At 41.0% G+C, this 20,848-nt stretch overlaps 2 protein-coding genes across 2 annotated transcripts in view; one reads left to right on the top strand and one right to left on the bottom strand.

Annotated features, from left to right (window-relative positions):
• Nucleotides 1–16,718, top strand: part of PDZK1 (PDZ domain containing 1) — a 30,141-nt gene extending 13,423 nt beyond the window's left edge. Inside the window, exons 2-9 of the mRNA XM_058538974.1 lie at nucleotides 1,525–1,736; nucleotides 2,497–2,746; nucleotides 4,483–4,619; nucleotides 5,480–5,675; nucleotides 8,261–8,457; nucleotides 13,115–13,339; nucleotides 14,015–14,305; nucleotides 16,186–16,718. Of these exons, the coding sequence (XP_058394957.1) occupies nucleotides 1,527–1,736; nucleotides 2,497–2,746; nucleotides 4,483–4,619; nucleotides 5,480–5,675; nucleotides 8,261–8,457; nucleotides 13,115–13,339; nucleotides 14,015–14,305; nucleotides 16,186–16,239 (1,560 nt within the window). The 5' untranslated portion in view covers nucleotides 1,525–1,526 and the 3' untranslated portion in view covers nucleotides 16,240–16,718. The remainder of the gene's footprint in view (nucleotides 1–1,524; nucleotides 1,737–2,496; nucleotides 2,747–4,482; nucleotides 4,620–5,479; nucleotides 5,676–8,260; nucleotides 8,458–13,114; nucleotides 13,340–14,014; nucleotides 14,306–16,185) is intronic.
• Nucleotides 16,719–17,262: 544 nt separating this feature from the next.
• GPR89A (G protein-coupled receptor 89A) overlaps nucleotides 17,263–20,848 on the bottom strand; it is a 42,193-nt gene continuing 38,607 nt past the window's right edge. Inside the window, exons 12-14 of the mRNA XM_058538975.1 lie at nucleotides 19,072–19,161; nucleotides 18,052–18,117; nucleotides 17,263–17,908 (exon numbers count right to left, since the gene is read on the bottom strand). Coding sequence (XP_058394958.1) covers nucleotides 17,702–17,908; nucleotides 18,052–18,117; nucleotides 19,072–19,161 — 363 coding nt within the window. The 3' untranslated portion in view covers nucleotides 17,263–17,701. The remainder of the gene's footprint in view (nucleotides 17,909–18,051; nucleotides 18,118–19,071; nucleotides 19,162–20,848) is intronic.

The following is a 20,848-nucleotide window of genomic DNA, read 5'->3' as shown; positions in this document are numbered from 1 at the left end:
CCAGGTGTGGGCGATGACCATGGCGATTGTGGCTTCACTTTTCTCTTCCCTTGATACTCGGTGGGGAGGGCTCAGGCCCGGGGCCCTTGGTAAGATATGATTTGAAACATTTGTCTGTTTCTTGTTTTCCTGGCTGCTTAGTCATTCATGCCACCAGACTCTGCTGAGACCACATGAAATGGCCAAGTCATCGGGCAGTGGGAGGCTTTCTGCCCGGTTGGTACTGTACGTCTCTGTGGGCACGAAGGTCAGAGATGGCTATCTCAAATCACTGTGGCATCGCTTCTAGGGAGCCTGGAGCATTTTGTTGTCTCTCCTCCACCCTCCACCTCCATACCCTGTACGGTCACCTGTTACTGTTCCTCCAGGAGGGAAGGGACAGACGGTTTATTCTCTGATTTACTGGTAGGGAACTGTGACATGGGCTTGCCCTGCAGGCAGTTTAACCAGCAGAATCCAGTCTTCTGCTCTTGGGCCTCTGCCTTACATCAGCAGTTCTGGCCTCCATTCTTGTTCTCCTATGAAAGCAAAGGCTTAAGCCAGGAGGGGTTGGGGACACTGGCAGGAGTCTTCCTCTTAATACATGGATGCCAAAGCCCCAGCTGTTGGTTTTCACTCGTCCTGTCCTCTTCCTGTGGCCCAGAACCTGGCTCCTACAGTGGAGCAACAAGAGGGGCAGGATGGATGGAAGTGGAAGTTGCCTCAGGAGGGAGAAACCTGCCCTGGCCACAGAATCTTTTCTCTATTGTGCATCCCTACTCAGCTCTGACTAGAACTTCAGGGTCCTGGAAAACCACTTTTCTATAGCATCTGCAATGTATTGGGCCAGCTCTGAGGCCTGGCTTCTCTGTTTTTTAATTGTTTAGGGGTCTTCCTTGTCCTGTGCTACCTCACCTGACTCCTACTAATCCTTCGGGTCTTGGAAAAGTCATTCCTCCAGGAAGCCATTCAATTCTTTCCCACCCCATCACCTACTCCCCAGCCCCTGGTTATAGTCTCCCTTATCACTCTATTCTTCCCTGCAGATCATTCACCATGTGTTATTGTAAAACTATGTTCTCACTGATATGAGAGGCAAGGTATGGGTCTGTCATGTCCACAGATTTATCCTCAGTGCCTAGAACTTGGCAGGCTCTTCAAATATTTAAATGAAAGTGGGCTTGTATTTTCCTAAAGTTTTTAGGTTTTTATTTGAGCTATTTAAAGTTTTTATTTGACCTGACTTCTTTAGATCAGGGGACAAAGGGGAATTTGGTTTTGAAGCTATTGAAATGAAAGCATCTGTGTCCAGTACCCAGCCGTGTACATGGGTCTGAAACTCAAGTAAAAAGGTCATCCTTGGTGAGATAGATTTGGAAATCTTAGCAAGTCCTGGGCAGTGGCCTCCTATACCCCAATGTGGCTACCCACACAGTGTAGATTTGTTGTGATCAGAAGAACAGAATTATAGGAGATGGAGGACAGTGTTCTCACTCCAATTAGATTTTCTTTCCCATGGATTTATCCATTTGTTTTTCATCACAGAAATGGCCTCTACCTTTAACCCCCGAGAATGTAAGCTGTCCAAACAAGAAGGACAAGCCTATGGCTTCTTCCTGCGAATTGAGAAGGACACTGATGGCCACCTGGTCCGGGTGATTGAGAAGGGTAGCCCAGCAGAGAAGGCTGGCCTCCAGGATGGAGACAGAGTTCTTAGGATCAATGGTGTCTTTGTGGACAAGGAAGAGCATATGCAGGTGAATGGGATGTTTGGGATTCTTCTTCCAGGATCTTTTTAGCCCCTACATCTCTGCTGATTATAGCTTTTGGGGTCAGTGGACCTTTCCTGGCTGCCAGTGGCAAGGCAGGACACCTTTATGGCTGTACTTTCTGCTGGCTAATCAAGTTTCCTACAATTAACCAAGAACTGTAAAAATTATTCCTAAATTTGAATGGTGTCAGGTCTAATATGCATTGCATGTTTGCTATGGAACTATGCTAGGCAATTTCATAGTCATTATTTTGTTAAATCCTCATCACAACCCATGAGGTACATATTACCATTTTATAGATGAGGAAGTGGAGGCTCAGATAACACAGCTTGTTAATATGTTCATGCAGGGAACATATGGAGTGTCTGACCTTACCCCAACTCTGCCTGCCTCCAAGTGGGTGGTCTTTTCACTACACCATGCTGTCTCCATAGACTCTGGAGGACCTATTGTGCTGGAGGGCAGCATTCACTCCTGGAAAGAACCAGTCCTTCTAGGGGTTCCCTGGGCTGGGGTGGGGCCACACTCTAGGTTCCAACAGTGCTAAAGGGCCAACCCAATCTGCATCTGGATCTCAGGAGGGCTGAGGTGGAGATGGCTGGGGCACTATTTGCTGACTATTTGGATGTCAGGGGTCAGCTATCAGAATATCCAGGGCCAGATAATGAGCCGGCTAATGAGCATCCCTTATGGCGATTGATAGAGGGTTATTGGTTAAAGTTATCTTTTTCTTTCTTCCTCCTAGGTTGTGGATCTGGTCAGAAAGAGTGGGAATTCAGTGACTTTACTAGTTCTAGATGGGGATTCCTATGAGAAAGCCATGAAAAAGCAGGTAGACTTGAAGGAATTGGGTCAAAGTCAGAAGGAGCCAAGTTTGAATGATAAGAAACTGTCCCCTGTGATCAATGGAGAAGCACAGACTTGGACCCAGCCACGGCTCTGCTACCTGGTGAAGGAGGGGAGAAGCTATGGCTTCTCTCTGAAAACTGTCCAAGGTGAGCTTGAAGGTGGGGTATGGATAACCAGCTTTCTAGAAGAAAGATATTATCAGTTAATGACTTCTTTAACTTTTTAGTTGCTATGGATATCCTACAGCAGCTTCTGTCTCTCTCCCTCCCTTCCTGGCCCTGTACAATTGTGCAACGAGCAATCAGGACATAGGACAGCAGCATGGGGGGCGTGAGGCAGTGGACACTCCTGTCCCCCAGTGTTTGTTAGGCTGAGCCTTTGAGGCCAGAGAGTTAGCGGGCTGATGCTTGTTATTCTTTTGTAGCTCCCTTAAGGTGAGGGTGGAGGAGAGAATGAGGAATACGAGGTGAGAAAAAGGAGGTTCTTCATAATAGCTACTTTTGAGTTGGAATGATCTCTCTTTTCATCTCTCAGAGTGCCCAGGTGTCATTCATTTATTCAACAAATTCTTGAGCACCTACTGAAGTGTCAGACACTGTTATAGTTGCTAAGGACACTGCAAAAATCCCCACCCTCTTGTGACATTTAAATAGTATTCTCAGCTGTGGCCAAGCCTCAACTATTCTGAGGTGCCTCCCTGACTTCTAGCCGAGAGGTACATAGTGATTTGAAAAACCTCAACCACCAGGAAGACTGGAAGTTCTGTTTCTAGAATTTCAGAGGTGCAGGCTGACTTGTGCTCAGTTGACCATGGTTCTGTAATGGTTTCTCTGGGATCGAGGTTGGAACCATGGGAGCTGTGTTAGTCTGCTGGTTCTACCTCCAGTGTTGCCTCTCCCATGTTCTTTCTGGTACTGGACAGGCACTGGGGGTAGGTCATAATTTGGTAAGTGATAAAGAGCAGACCAACAGTAAACATAAAATTGTTTCCAAGGCTCATTTAACCTGTAGCAAGAGATGTAAACTAGCTACAAGAGGTATTTCTCAATTTTGTCAGGTGGTGGTGAAGGGAAGCTTGGCATTTCTGAGAAGTCCATTATTAGTAAAATGGTAAAAAAATTATAATTCAGATTCTATTCATTTGGCCCTTGTGCTAATGTACACGGCGAATGGTTTAGGGTAGCTTTATGAAGAAAAATATTTTCTTCATGACAATTATATAGCAAAGTAACAGGAGAAATGTTAAATGTTTAAGGAAGCAGAATTTAAGTTACTGTTATTCCTTATAAATGATTTATCTAGGCATTATAAAGCAACCCTTTGCTAGAATGAAATATTAATATTTTGAAAGAATTGACAGCATTTCTTTAAGAAGCACCTAAACCATACCACCTACTAATCCAGATTGATTGTATGTGTGTATGCTTTCCCCTCCCCCCTGGGCCTCTGTCCTCATTAGCCTGCAGGTTTATTGACTCCCTCGGTATGTGAGGGCTGGTGATAGTACTAATTAGAGAGGATAGAATGGAGCAGACACCTTCTAACTCTACAAATGCAAAGAAAGGGAGAATGACAAAATGATGCAGCATGGACACGGTTTGGTACTTTCTGGTTCAAGACACCAGTGCCACCCGAGATTCCTTCTTTGAATTCAGTGGGGCTCAGAAATTCTATTCAAATCAACAAAAACCAACTGAGTAATGACTGTGTCAAGCTTTGTGCTAGAAGCTGTAATTGTAATTCTAGATCAGAAGCCAAGGTCTATTTGAGTTAGTCCTAAAACTAGAAGTTCTAATTTTACATTATTGGGAGAAAACTCTCTACTGTTGGACTTTCTGTGTAATGGAGTTGAAACACTTGTCCACCTCCTGCTCTCTCTCAGGTAAAAAGGGAGTGTACATGACTGATATAATACCTCAAGGTGTGGCTATGAAAGCTGGTGTCCTGGCTGATGATCACTTGATTGAAGTGAATGGAGAGAACGTAGAAGATGCCAGCCATGAGGAAGTGGTTGAAAAGGTATATCCCAAAGGGGTACTTGCCTTATCTTTCACTCTACTCTCAATGGAAGTGACAGCAAGATAGGAGTGATAGTTTATGACGGGAGGAATATAATGGTGGGAAGTTACCCCTTTGTATTAAGAGTGAACAGACTCACTAGTGGTGTAAGCAGTGTTAACATAGGGTTTTGGAGTAAAGACTTTGCCAGTTTTATATTATCTTGAAGAAAAGTATTCTAAAGAACCACTAACTTTATCTTTTGGATCTTATTCTTACCTGATTGGGAGCCCCCTCTGAATTTGTAATAAATTCAATGTTGAGCCAATGTTACTAAAATGTTTCAGTACTAGCAGGAAGATAACCAATGTGGTGATGAATATAGAGCTACACATGAGGAATACTGGCAGGCCTGTTACCCCAAATCTTACGTCCCAGATGGTTCCATGACACACGGAAAACACTCTGAGGTTTTCCATTGAGGTCATATGGAACCTTGAAAATTGTCCAATCTTACCTTCTCTTGGTAGAATGATCTTTCTTTCAAAGTAGACCTTTATGTTCTTTTCTTTTCCAAACTCCTTTTCTAGCCTTCACCTAAGTACCTTTCTGGGTTTTCTGAATTCCAGCTATCACCTGAGTTCAGTTAGCATTTGTGTGGGTGAAGTCATACTTAACCAAGGGAAAAACAACAACTGTAGAAGTGGAGGTAGGTAAATACCAGTGAGGTGGTAGGAAACAGTATAACAGCTTAAACTCAGGCCTTACTTGCCATGTTTGCTGTTGAATCTACAGACTGCGCCTCTACAGAGACACTTTCCTATTTCCTAGCATCGTTCTTGGAGACTGATGTTGGTCCTCATCTGTGCGTGTTGTTGCAGGTGAAGAAGTCAGGAAGCCGTGTCATGTTCCTGCTGGTGGACAAGGAAACTGAGAAGCACCATAGTGAGCAGAAGATAAAATTCAAGAGAGAAACAGCCAGTTTGAAACTGCTACCCCACCAGCCCCGAGTTGTGGAGATGAAGAAGGGAAGCAATGGCTATGGTTTCTATCTGAGGGCAAGCCCAGAACAGAAAGGTAAGGCACTGGAGAGCAAAAAACTCGGCAGTCTGACCATCCAGTTCTTCATCCCAGTCTGACTCAAGTTCCATTAGGCCCCCAACTCCCCACCAGATGCATGAGGGGGGCAGTAAGAAACTAAAAAGCACAGCTGGGTCAGTTACCACGTCACATGGGGGCCTGACGATGGGCATCCCAAGGTTTCCATACCAGAATGATAAGGCAGAATTTGGTATCTGAGCAGTAGTATGCTGGTAAATTGGATCTCTGAAAAAAAAAGCCCTAATTTGTAGCATTTGTTGACTTTTGTGGTGTAAATACTCCCACCACGTCTGATTTCAAGTTACCAGCATGATGTCACAGAATGCAAAGTTGATAAGTATTGCACAGAATTGGTTCTCATGAGCTGGTGTGAGCCAGCTCAGCACACCACTACATCTGAGGCAGAGGTGTGGGTTGGGATCTGGGACTCAAACAGAATTAGGAGTTTTTATGATTCCTTATAACTCAGCAGGGAAAGAACTAAGCTCCTCCCAGGGAAGGTGAATACACAAAAGAAGGTGTAGCTTCAGGCCATGCAAACTGTTATTTACCCAGAAGTTGCTATTTTCTTCTCATTATATATGTTTATATTAATTCATCAAATTCTAATTTGGTTCATATTCTGTAAAAACATCCTCAGGGCCTTTGAGAATATCAAGCTAATCAGACAAGAATTCTTCAATCAAGGAGGCTCCTATTTAATAGATAAGACACAAATGTCCATAACTTTAGTACATGGGTAGATGAAGTACTGTGGGAATTCAAGGCTATAACAAGCTTTTCTCACTAAAAAGGTACTGGAAGGACTCATAGTGGAGGGGGTGCTCGAGCTCAGGCATTGTAGTTTGAATAGAATTTGGACAAGTAGATGTAGTGGACACAAGGAAGGCCATCCCAGGAAGACAGGATTTGTGCAACCAAAGCAGGGAAACACAGGCACAGTTTGATAGGCGTGTAATGTGTAGTACAGGGCACCAAATTAGAAAGGTGGGTTGAAAAGAGATGATGAAGGAACTTTAATGCCAGGTTGAGGAGTTTGGATTTGGTTCTATAGTCAATTAAGAGTTAAAAGTTTTTTGAGCAGTGTGAAAGACAAGAAAAAATTAAGCCTACAGTGTCTTGGAGGGGCTTTACACATCTCAATTACTCCTAATAATTCTGCAAGAAGAACTGTTGAAATTGAGAGCTTGGAGAGGCTACAGTAATTATATAAGGTCAAATAGTTGCAGTATAACGGGGATCAAACTCAGGTCTGTTTAGTTCCAAAGCCCATGCTCAGGCTGTTGCACTGGAGAGTGACTTGGTCAGACATTGCATCAAGATGAATCTGAAGGCAGATCTGTATTGGAGAAGGCAAGGATTATGGACAGGGAGAGCAACTGGTAAGGTGCTGTAGTAGTTTAGATAGAATTCTAAACAGGAACTAATACAAACTGCATTTAGGGTAGAGGAAGTGTGGGACTAGAGAAGAGGATGTGTGTAAAATATTAAGGTAGCATCGAAGGACTTAGCAGTTGCTTAGATATGGGGAATAGATGCCGAGGAAGAATCAGGGCTAAATGGCAGTGACTCTGGGGGGACAGCACTCCCAATAACAGGTGACCAGAGGAGGGGCTTGGGATGGGGGAGATGGGCAAAGATGATTTTTTGTTTGCATTCATTACATTTGAGGGATCTATGGGATATCCGGTTGGAGATGTCCAGCAGCTAGCTGGAAAAGTGAAACCGGAGCTTGTCAAAATAGTGTGAGGGACAAAAAAAGTGTGTGAGGTCTGGAGTCATCTGGTAAAGGTAGTTCAAGTCAGGAAAAGAAGGCTAAAGACACATCCTTGAGGCATGCATACACAAATACCTTCACAATTGAATATAACCAATTGCTACTAAAATGAGAGCATGGGCTTCCTAGGGTCTGAATTCTTTGGTTTTGTTCTTTATTCTTCCCTTCCCCCTTTATGGCTTAGCTTCTACATAAGATATACGGATACAAGGATGCCTGCTGACTTCCCGGGAACTTGCTGACCCTTAATGCTTAGCATGCTAATTTGTCAAGATTGAATTGTCAGATACTTTTAGTATCAACATGATCCTTTTTTTTTTTATAATTTTATTTATTTATTGATTTTTTCCCCCAAAGCCCCAGTAGATAGTTGTATGTCATAGCTGCACATCCTTCTAGTTGCTGTATGTGGGACGCGGCCTCAGCATGGCCGGAGAAGCGGTGCATCGGTGTGTGCCCGGGATCCGAACCCAGGCCGCCAGCAGCGGAGTGCACGCACTTAACCGCTAAGCCATGGGGCCGGGCCTCAACATGATCCTTTTTTAAAAGACTCTTTTATTGTTAATGGCTGGGTTTGTTCCTGAAGTGAGTTCTGAGCTGGGAATAAGGCTGGATAGGGTACATACAGGCTTCCTGGGACCCCAGTAGGAGGGACAATAGCTGTACTCAGCATGCCTTTTATAGCTATTTTATCAGGGCCTTGAGCTCCAGCAGAAATCCCAACTTTGTTTGTTTTAGGGAGCTTTCTGATAATTTTATTTATTTTATTGGGGGCGGGGGATAGGTCAAGTCATCAAGGACATAGATTCCGGAAGTCCAGCAGAGGAGGCTGGCTTAAAGAACAATGATCTGGTAGTTGCTGTCAATGGCGAGTCTGTGGAATCCCTCGATCATGACAGTGTGGTGGAAATGATTAGAAAGGGTGGAGATCAGACTTCACTGTTGGTGGTGGACAAAGAGACAGACAACATATATAGACTGGTAAGTAATACAAGGCCACATATTCATGTGTTAAGATGTGATCCATTCACTCATGCCATCAAATTTTGGCTAAGTTACCACTTTGATCTTGAAATTAGAAGGCGCGTAACAATCATCATTAATGGTGAATTGAAGCTCAAATTGGTAGTGATAAGAGAATGTCAAGTGATACATAAGTTTTAAGTCCTTAGATTTGAGATTTTGAAAGAATATGCAGATATAACTGCAGAACTACTCTTGATGATTTGAGAAAAACCTATGGAGAACAGGACTGGAAAATGGCAGATGCAGACCTAACTTTCCCAAATAGGGAGCAATTGCATTTTAAACTATAGACCAGTAATTTCCACCAATCCCATGTAAAAGCCTAAAAAGGATTATTAAACAACTTGTAAGCCCTTAGCAAGGGAGTAGATACATGGATTCACCAAAACCAAGTTGTGTCAAACTAGCCTTATTTCCTCTCAACAACTCTTAATCGTAAAACCTATTATCTGCATGTTTTAAGGTTTTTATAATACTTTTATCTTAGCACAAGAACTGAGGTTCAATCTAGCTTAACAGACATTTGAAGGCCTTCTAAGTATCACCTGCCTTGCTAAGTGTTGGTCACAAAGAAGAACAAAGTGTTCTATGTGATATACAATAATAGAAGCATCCAGAGGTACATAAGTGATACAGAGGCAGGAATGTTACAGGAGGTGGTAGTGGTATTAGCTTCTTTTTATAGATTAGGAAACTGAAGCTTCAAGAGATTAAGTAATTTGCTAAAGTCACCCAGCTTAGTAAAGACTGAAGCCAGTATTTGAACCCAAGTTCTTAGACTCTTACTTCATTATACCATATTCCCTCTTAGCACAACATTCTGATTAGATATTTCAAGATATGTGTGTAAAGAAGATTAAAGAGTGAACTGGATGATAGAAAAATTAATGGGTTTTTAGTTAGTTGAACAACCATACCTAAAGAATACTTGATATTGGAACAACCTCAACCTGAACAGACATCTCTAATGGCATGCTACTTGTTCCTATCCTAAGCTAGTTTATTACCAAATTTGGATGGAGACATGGAAAACATATTTAACATACTTAATCATACAGATGACTTAATGTGCTGATGGATAATTAATTTACTATAGAGTATAATTAATATTTAAAATATCTAGTCAGGATAGAAAGAATAGTAAAAACTAGTAAGTTTAAGTTTAAACAGGAATAAATTTTAAGTACTACTTTAACTTAAAAATAAATTGTATGAGGGCCCAGCCCCATGGCTTAGCAGTTAAGTGTGTGTGCTCTGCTACTGGCGGCCTGGGTTCGGATCCCGGGCGCGCACCGATGCACCGCTTCTCCGGCCATGCTGAGGCCGCGTCCCACATACAGCAACTAGAAGGATGTGCAACTATGACATACAACTATCTACTGAGGCTTTGGGGGAAAAAAGGAGGAGGATTGGCAATAGATGTTAGCTCAGAGCTGGTCTTCCTCAGCAAAAAGAGGGGCATTAGCATGGATGTTAGCTCAGGGCTGATCTTCCTCACAAAAAAAAAAAAGAAAAAAAATAATAAATTGTATGAATACCAAATGTGAGACCTGATTTGACGACTATAGAAAAAGACCAGGAACTTGATGATACTCTCTATGTAGCTGCCCCCACCCAAAAGAGGCAAATTTAAAGTTACATTAGTTGACACTTGGCTTTCGCAGATGATCGTATTACTGTACTGAGTTGGTCAGACCAGACTTTAAATAAGTAGGAATGTAATCTTGGGCACATTACCCTCTCTGTGCCTCAGTTTCCTTAGTTCTAAGATGGGGGTAACTACTGTGTAGGGTAGCTATGAGGGTTAAATGAGTTAATATTTAGAGCAGTCAGGATAATGCTTGGCACATATAAATGTTATGTTTGTTAAATCAATATTGAGTCTAGTTCTGAGAACCTCACTTTAGGAAGGCCAGTGACAAGAAAGGTAACTAGGGCAGAGGTTTTAGAAGATACCATATGAGTATTTAGCTTGAACAAGCATAGATTTTGGGGAAGAAAGGAGAACATCTTTAAGAATTTGATAGGCTAAGTGGTAACTATGTTAGGGGATGGATGTGTTAATGCACTTGATTGTGGTAATCATTTCACAATGCATGTGTATATCAAATCATCACGTTGTACACCTTGAATATATATACTTTTGTTTTTGGTGAGGAAGATTAGTCCTGAGCTAACATCTGTTGCCAATCCTCTTTTTGCTGAGGAAGATTGGCCCTGGGCTAGCATCTGTGCCCATCTTCCTCTACTTTTTATATGTGGCATGCCTGCCACAGCATGGCTTGACAAGCAGTGTGTAGGTCTGTGCCTGGGATCCAAACCTGCTGACCCCGGGCTGCCAAAGCAGAGCACACGAACTTAATGACTATGTCAGTGGGCCGGCCCCTAAATATATATACTTTTATTTGTCAATCATACCTCAATAAAGCTGGAAAAAATATATGAAACAAAAATTGACACAACTAAAGGGAGAAATATTTCTACGATAATGGGTGGAAACTTCAATATTGCACTCTCAATAACAGATAGAACAACCAGACAGAAGACAAGTAAGGAACTAGAGGACTTGAATAACACAACACAATAAAACAACTAGATCTAGCAGACGTACACATAACACTCTACCCAACAACAGAATACACATTCTTCTCAAGTGAACCCGGGACATTCTCCAGGATAGACCATATGTTAGGCCACAAATTAAGTCACAATAGCCAAAAGATAGAATCAACCCAAGTGTCCACTGACAGATGAATGGATTAAAAAAAAAAGTGATACACACACATATATAATACAAGAATTTGAAAGGTTATTACATGTGAGAAGGAGTAGCCGTATTTTTGAGGTGTTCTATGGGGCATAGCTTGACCAAACAGAGAAGCTATAGGGAGCTGGCTTTTGGCTTAAGGAGAACTGAAGCTGCCAGGAACAAGATGAGCCAATTCTGCAGAGTGGTGAGCTCTCGGCTGGTGAAAAAGGTCAAACAGAAGTCAAGTTACTGCTCTGACTGCTGTAAAGGGGACTCTGGCATTGAGTCCTTTCCAACTCCTCCTGATCTTATGATAGAATGATTAAACTATAACTTTTATGTTTTGGTTAATATAAAACAGAACTTTGATCTAAAAAGATGCCTGCTGCATCTTCTTCGTCCCTCTTACCCCACCCCCCAAACTAAGTTCCCATAGGTCGGTGCGGGGGAAGGGTTGGATCTTTGAGATTTATCAGTGAATAAAACAAACACCTGTAATAGTTCCTGGCACATACTAGACACCCAAATATTTGCATGAAGAATGAATAAAAACTCATTAAGTGTTTAATGTTACTGTACTTTGCCTCAAGATCGGCTGCTACTGTCAGATACAGTTGATTTGTTTGTGTAATGCTGTCAGAGGTATTTTTGCATGTAATGAGTCACTTGGATAATTTTCCACATTTTAAAGAGAAAAAGAAATGTGGCACATTTGCAAGTATATCACCAAAAGGTCTCAAGTTAGTTGAATTGGGTAACTAGGAGGTTCTGTGCTGCTGCTACTCTTGTTTAGAAAGGAAGATGTGGTCTTGTGGTTAGTAAGGCAGAGGATAACCAGAGGACCCCAAATCTAATTTTAGCCAGGCTGCTGAACAGTATGATTTGGGACACAGCACACATTGTACTCACCTTCAATTGCTTGCTTTTCTACTCATTGCCTAACAAATGTCCTGGACACTTATGGGCAGCAATTTAACTTCTGATCCAGGATCTTACCATACCCCAATCTACATTTTTAACCCTCTCAACTAAAACCCATAGCCAGCTAAACTCTTAATTCTATAAAAAAAAACAGTCATATGTTTCCTGTTCTACGCCTCTTCTGTATTTAAGACCATCTGTCTTCACATGGATGGTCTGGGAGTTGAGATGGATTAGAAGTATTTAAAGATGGTCAGGAGTTTAGCATAACAGAAGTGTCAGCTAATGGTTACAACAATAAATAGTAAAATAGAGTACAACAGATCACAGGACTGGAAGGGGAGTGGGAAAAGCAAGTAGCAAATGATTGGAATTAACTTCTGTTACCATATGTAACCATCTGATAGCCACCACCCTCTTCCCCTTCCCCCCAATTAATTACCGTGTGTACTTCAGATAGTGACAAAAATAGTCTCGTGTTTCGCTTTCTCTACTGTGTTGAAGGAACTCTGAAGACCATCTTACTGAAGGGGAAGGGCCAGATGAACCTACTTTGCATGAGATACTAGGCAAGTCACTCAATGTGTGTAATCTCTCACGAGGGAGATGGCCTATGGTTGTTCAGTGACTTGCTCACTATCACAGAGTCAGAAGAAACTAGCAATTCTGTTAGACTCATTTTTGTAAAACATACTGTATTGCTTTTATTTTAAGTATATTGCATGGGTTTACATGTTTATACACATTACTCCATAACCACGCTCAATCTTCCTTTATACCTTTTCTGGTTGGGGTAGTAGAGAAATTTTACAGCCCACAATCAGATGTATCTGGAAGAGAAGTGGAACACGTATGACACCTTGTAAATTAAACCAGCATGTTTAATAAAGTGTAACTACTCATACCTAAAATTAATGGGTTTTTTTCCTTTCCTTTCAAAAGGCTCATTTTTCTCCATTTCTCTACTATCAAAGTCAAGAACTGCCTAATGGTTCTGTCAAGGAGGCTCCAGCTCCTACTCCTGCTCCTCTGGAGGTCTCAAGTCTGGATACCACAGAGGAAGTAGGAGATTATAAACCTAAACTCTGCAGTCTGGTTAAAGGTGAAAATGGCTATGGCTTTCACTTAAATGAGATTCGGGGTCGGCCAGGCTCATTCATCAAAGAGGTATGGTAATCTGGTTCCAGCAGCCCAATGAACACAGACACAATTAGGAGAGTCTCAGTTTCTCCCACCTATTGATGGCTTAGTAAAAAGGTTACATTGAAGGCCTACACTGAGGGTCTCACCTGGGTTCAAATAAATGCTGTCATGGTCCCATACCCTTTAGATAGCTACTAGTACATCTTAAGCTCACATCTTTTGTTTCTTAAAGATCTGTTCCACCTAATTGTCTCTTTTGATACTTTCAAGTCAAATAAACACAGTGAGTTGACATGACTATAGCTGACAATATCAACTCTGACTGGGAGTGATACTTGTTTGCTTCTGTGCATTTGGCCTAATGCCCTTATCCTGTGGGGACTGACAGTGAGAAGACTATCCCTAGAGCTCTCAAGTTGGGAATGGAGAAGGGGGACTTATGAAATCTAATGCCTTCAACCCAGAAGACATACAATATGATAGTCAACCACTGTAACACTATGCATTTGAGTATTGAAGTTGTTGCTTTCATAAGCAGAAAAGCATTAGAGCGCCTTTCTTAACTTCTGTACCTCAAGAAGAAATAATAACATGGTTAAGAATAAAATTTCAAACTCCTCATCTCTCCTCTGAAGGGAAGCTAGTCTAACATTCCCTTATCCATGTTTGGAAGTGATAACTGAGAACCTCTATTCACAGGTACAGAAGGGTGGCCCTGCCGACCTGGCTGGGCTGGAGGATGAGGATGTCATCATCGAAGTGGATGGTGTTAATGTGCTGGATGAACCCTATGAGAAGGTGGTGGACAGAATCCAGAGCAGTGGAAAGAACGTCACGCTCTTAGCCTGTGGAAGGAAAGCCTACGATTATTTCCAGGCTGAGAAAATCCCTATTGTTTCCTCCATGGCTGATCCACAGGACGCCCCCTCTGATTCCAAAGAGGGAACACTGGCGGAGTCAGAGCAGGACTCACACATGGCAAAAGAACGAGTGAGTGCTGACACGTTTCTGTTAGTAACCTAACTTACCAGAGTACGGTCAAGTCCTTAATGAGTGTGCCTCATGTCCATGTTTACCACAGATTTCCTAAAATACTAGAAAATTACAATGTAAAGATAACTAGCAAATCAAGTTATCAAGGAGGAGAGGAAGTAGTATAAGGATGACAAATTTCTTATTTTTCATAGCATGGAGTTGACAGTAACTGTCTAGAGTTGATAGATCAAGAAATAACAGATGAAGTTCATCAAAATTATAATGGCAACCACCAGAAGAACCTGACTCAAACTATCTACGTATCAAACTATCTACATAGAAATTCTGGTTCTGCCACTTGTCATCTGCCAAAACTTGCCTTGGGCAAATGGATTTAGTCTCTCTGTGCCTCAGTTTCTCCACCTATAAAGCAAGGATAATTTGTAGGATTGTTATCAGGATTACAGTAACTAAGACTATTAAAGTGCTTTGAACAGTGCCTAGTTCACAGTAAGTGTGAAAATGAATGGTGGTGGTTACAGACAGTATTGTTTTTAAAATAACTGGCAGGTATTAGTTTTATTACTGGGAAAGAGTAAGCATTATTCTGTATATATTTGGATTGGATAAATTTCTTGTCTCAGTTTTATATTTTTGTCCAATTTCTTTTCATAGATGAACTTGAGGTCTAAAAGAGAACTGACCTATCCAAGTTCATAAAGGAAATATATAGCAAAACTAAGACTCTAACAGTTTTATATTCTTCTTCTTTCCATTACATTTAATTCTACTGATTGGTAATATAAATAACAAATACTAATTTTTAATGACTACACAGTATCTTAGTCCATTTGGGCTGCTATAACAAAATACTATAGACTGAGTGGCTTATAAACAACAAACATTTCTCACAGTTCTGGAGATTTGGTGTCTGGTGAAGGCCCTCTTTGGGGTTGCATGCTGCTGACTTCTCTGTGTCCTCACATGGTTAGAAAGTGCTAGAGAACTCTGGGAGACCTCTTTTATATGGGCACTAATCCCAATCATGAGGGCTTTGCCCTCATAAGCTTATCACCTCCCAATAGCCCTACCTCCTAATACCATTACTTTCAACATGAATTTTGGGGACATGCAAATATTCAGAGCCAGTCCTGGTGGTTCTAGTGGTTAAGATTCAGTGCTCTCACCGCCGTGGTCTGGGTTTGTTTCCCGGTTAGAGAACTACACCACCCGTCTGACCACCCGTCTGTCATACTGTGGCGGCTGCATGTTGCTGTGATGCTGAAAGCTATGCCACTGGTATTTCAAATACCAGCAGGGTCACCAAAGTGGACAGGTTTCAGCAAAGCTTCCAGACTAAGACAGACTAGGAAGAAGGACCTGGCCACCCACTTCTGAAAATCTGGCCATGAAAATCCTACGAATAGCAGCGAAGCATTGTCTGATATGGTGCCAGAAGGTGAAAAGATGGTGCAAAAAGACCAGGCAGGGTTCTGCTCTGCTATATACAAGGTCACTGGGAGTCAGAATTGACTCGATGGCACCAAGAACAACAACAAATATTCAGACCATAGCACACAACAGCCATTGACCTTGTATTCTGGATTGCTTAACAAAGAAAGTATTCTAGTTGTCTTTAAAAATTCTGTATCATCTCCACAGGAAGTCAATTATAGTACTATGCTAGCTTTATAGAAAAGAAATATACATAGACATTAAGAAACTTGTTAGTGTCAAACAGCAAGCTGAAAATAAAACCAAGTGTAGAATTCAGGTCACCTGCCTTCTAGTGAGTGACTCTACCCTCTGACTTAAGTCCTGCAACTCTAGAATAGATCAGCCATCTCCTGATGTTCACACTCTACCACTTACAGATCTTGTTTTCTTTTGCACAGGCTGACAGTACCGCTTCTCATTCTTCTTCTAATTCTGAAGATACGGAGTTGTGATGAGAATAAATAATGGCTTTGGCTGATAGCTGTTTCTGGGTATTTAATAGGAATCTTTTCCCAAGGAATGAGCTGCTGCCCATGTACTGTCTCTATTAGAAGAGAACTCCTCTGGAAGCCAGTTCATTGCGTGTGATTGTCTTAGGGGCAGCTATGGCAGATGGCTTATTTATGGTCAACTTAGGAAAAGTTAAGGCAGGAGCCAGATTCTTTTCATGTTATCTCTTTCAAGCTTCAACTTACCTATATTTCTCTGTATGATGATATCTCTTGCTTCTATAGGCTCCTTGAGCACCAAAGATGATTCATAAATCTGTATATGTGAGAGCTGCTAATTGAAGTATCTGAGCATATAAGACTATTAAAATTATGCTTTTGTAAGAATGTTGCTGTTGCTAAAATAAATACCATTAAAAATGCCTTTTGAGTATGCTTGAAGCTTCCTTGTTAGCTGACATAAACCTTAATCATGCTTCTGTTTTTGGTAAACTTTTTATGCTTTAACCTTCATTTTGCCTCTAGAAATCCAAAACACAATAAAATTCAGAATAAGATCTTAGTAATAAAAAGAGACTTCCTGGTAATAAAATTTAAGATTTTCTTAAATTGCATTTCTGAGTATTCTACAAATTTTCCAACATCTTCTTTCTACAGATGAAGTAATTGACTCCCAGGATGGGCAAGTGGCAAGTGACTTTTTCTAGTTAACTGTTATTCATTGTTTTACCCCTCAGTATGAGGGGCAGATGGAAAGAAAAAAATGAGACATCACTGAATTGAATGTCTTCACTCTTAAATAATACTAAGTTAAAAGGAAATCAAGAAAAATGACTTACTTCAAGTCTCTCTTGGTATAGGCTCTATTTCAGTTGCACACCATCCCTTCCTCAGAAAAAACAGATAACCTCTTGGTTATTTTAATGACGCCAGGGTTGGGGGCGGGGGGTGGGACGCCAACTCACGTTAGACCACACAAGCATAATACCAAGCTATCCTTGATAAAATGAAGCTAAGGCCAAAGTGTTACAATCTCTGATTTTAATGACAGACAATCTCAAGGGAAAGCCATAACCTTCTGCATGTGAACCTTGACTTAAACAGAAATTCTATGTGTTTGGCCCAGCTACCTTATACTTCTCTTACCCCAGAGTTCCAGTGTATTTTTCCCCCAGTTTCTTGGCTCTTTTCCACACCCCCCCCTCCCACACTGCACCAGCCTTAAACCACACAGGATGCTCTTGGCTGAGTACTAGCTCGAGTTACTTTGCTCTCTCACATTCTAGCTGATGCTACTCATGATCACAGTATCACTGGAGGAGGAAGGTATAAACTGGCGGTTGAACATGCTACCACAGGCTTTTGTTCATTTAAAAAATGTTAGGCCCTGGTGCCCTCCATTTTTTCCCTTTAATATCCAAATCCTGAAACCACTAGCTTACAGCAGTCTGTAATAAGCATGAGTTCAAGGTGCCATATGCTTCTCTGGTGCCTGTTTGTGAGCCAAATAGAGGAACAGTATGCTGGAGAGAGCACTGACCAGGAAGATCACATCAAACCAACGGTGATAGAAGTTGAACTGCAGTTCTCCAAGGACTTCGGTGATTATGGTGCGGTATTCTAGAGGCATGCTCATTCGGATCAGCAGTACAGAGGACACAAAGTACATGCCCTGTAAGTCAAACAAATTAATCCAGAAGTCACTTTGAATGTAGTGAGGGACAGGTCAAAGGAAAGTGTTAAAATATTTAAACGTATAAAACACATTCCTGGTATTTTGCAGCTGTAAACATAAAGCTAGTTCATTAAACTTACCATTATCTGTGCTAATAGCAGGACAATGACATTGGAGGACTTACTGCTGGAGATGGCATAAAAGAACTGTCAAAAAAGAGAGGAGAGATGAATTTATACAGTACTGCTAGATTCCTGTGTCAAGAACATTAAGTAGCATGGTTAACATTTAATTAACTGTCTCTTCCATGCCACAATCCTGTATAGAATAATTTATATGATTATATGATTCTTTATAGAAAGAAGAGACTTAGACTGCCGAAACAGGATCCAGTTATAGTTTTCCCATAGGGATAGTTGGTGGTTTTAAGTATTACATATAACATGAAAGGATTCTGAGGGCTGTCAAACTTTTCAGAAACTATGTCAAACATATGACTTTGACATCACTATAAAACATTAAAACAGATTACTCCAGGCCACTCCAAGCCCTTGTAATTGTTACTAGGCTCCTGAGCTCTTTCCATTGTGCTAGATGCCTGGAGATCCCTTCTTTTCCCTTCCAACCTCTTCTGTCCTTTCATTTAAACAACTCTTGGATCTGGAAATTCCTACCTTTTCTACGAGAGAGGACTCATTTTCCACCTCCATGAAGCCTTCCTATGTTGATCAGAAAACAGCTAAACATTCTGCTTCTCCTACTTCTATATCCTCCTTACAAGTGACTCTCATAGTTATTTTTCTAACCTCAAATACCTATCTCATTCATTCATTCCAAGTATCTGCTGAGTATCTACCATGTGCCGGGTTCTGTTCTAGATGCTGGGGACATATCAGTGAACAAAACAAACAGTGATCTAATTCTATGACCTTTGGTAAATATATTTATCTGATTGGTATACGATGTAAATAGATCATCATCAATTTATGTATTTAACTTTTCTTTTATTCTGTTGTATAAATATGTCTGACTTTTAAATATTTGTGACTGTTGTTTAAGATCTCCAGAAGGCAGAAATCTTAGTTAGGTAAAATTATCTCATGGTGCCACACATAATTAAACAAATAATAAGTACGTTTTAACTCTGTGATACAATATACCTTGGTAAGAGTGATCAGCAATCCTCGGATTGATGTGACAATGATTATTCCAACCAGAATGAAGGAGATGTGTTGGGACCAGAACTTCACCTGTGACCATAATAGGAAAAAAAATATGTTAAATCTCTGTTCAGAGAGATGTGAAGGCTAAGAAGATGCATTCTGATTGCCTGTGACTATGAGATGGAACTTCATTAGGCCCTACCTGATTTTTAAAAATTTTTTAGGGCAAGAGGAAAATGAGTAAATGGTGACTGAAACACCGATAGGAAGACTGCAGTGGGTATCTTAATCAGCAGACCTAATCAAGACTTAAGGACAGAAGAAAGCAAGCGCAGTGACGGGATGAAAATAACACTAATAAATCAGAAAAGCTAGTGATATAGCTTCAATGTGCTAAGTAAAAAACACGAATTAAAAGGAAACTAAATAGCAGCTTGATTATTATTTTTTTTTTGGTGAGGAAGATCGGCCCTGAGCTAATATCCTTTGCTAATCCTCCTCTTTTTGCTGAGAAAGATTAGCCCTGAGCTAACACCTGTGACCACCTTCCTCTATTTTGTATGTGGGACGCTGCCACAGCATGGCTTGATGAGGGGTGCATAGGTCTGTGCTCAGGATTCGAACCTGTGAACGCTGGGCCGCCAAAGTGGAGTGCGCGAACTTAACCACTATGCCACTGGGCCGGCCAGCAGCTTATTTTTAATATTTGTGAATGACAGTCCTCTGATCACCCAAAGCTTTAAGGAATTTTTCTTTTTATAATAAAAGAATATATAGGCATTCTCAGCTATGGTCTAGGAAATAGCTGACCTTCATTTGAACCACATGCTGATGCCTTGTTCTCCCGTGGGACTGCTTAATAGTGAGAGGCAGCTTTGTAACCTTGTGCTTGATTCAGGTCTGAGAAGCATCTGAGGGGGAGCTGTTATTACTAACATCTAACAGATGTTATTTAGAATTATGAAATATAGAGTATATAGATGAATTACAGATGGAATATATATACATACACAGCAACTAAATAGCCTCAGAAAGTACTGGTAAGAAAGAGCATTTCTAAAAATTCAGCCCAGGAAAAAATTTAAAAGAGGAAAACACACATGCAACAAGAGTGAAGTATCCTTTACAGTATAATTTATATACCACTTGAAGGATAGATACCATGTTCCTTTACATGAAAAAGGATACGCTATTGATCTATCATCAAAAAACACGTGCTCTGAGCTGTTTCTCAAGGACTGGAGCTCAATTTGCTCTGGTTCATTTTCATTTTATCTAGCTACCAGAAGCATGTCCAGCTGAGATGGAGGGCTAGCGGGTAGCATGCAGTCTGTGGCAAGAATCATAGCACAGCTAAATGGCCCTCAGGGGACTAATAACATGACAAGGATCTTATTAACAAAGTGCTAATCAGCCAGAATCATTCGCCATATATATACCTATAAAATATACTATTCTACAAATAAAGACATTAAACGTAAATCGGACAAGAGTGTGTTTCATGACAGTGGTGTTATAAAACAAGTAGAGAGATGATTTAAAAAAATTTGTCCACAGGTTACAGTAACCATGTTGAGCTCAAAGTCCACATTAACTAAATTATAAAGATAATTTTTAACAGCAGAAATCATTTCAGTTCTAACACGGAACACTAATTAGTAGTTAATTTTCTACCAGAGGAATCAAAGGTGAGTTGTGTCTTTGAAGATCTCATCAAGTATCTCAGAGAGAAGTATCTGAATATTGGGTGGGGAGAGACTGGTGAGTGGTAGCT

This window comes from Diceros bicornis, chromosome 4 (genome assembly GCF_020826845.1).
Source record: "Diceros bicornis minor isolate mBicDic1 chromosome 4, mDicBic1.mat.cur, whole genome shotgun sequence".
Lineage (NCBI taxonomy): Eukaryota > Metazoa > Chordata > Mammalia > Perissodactyla > Rhinocerotidae > Diceros > Diceros bicornis.
The sequence above is the reverse complement of the archived record's forward strand: the minus strand, read 5'-3'. Positions and strand labels throughout refer to the sequence as shown.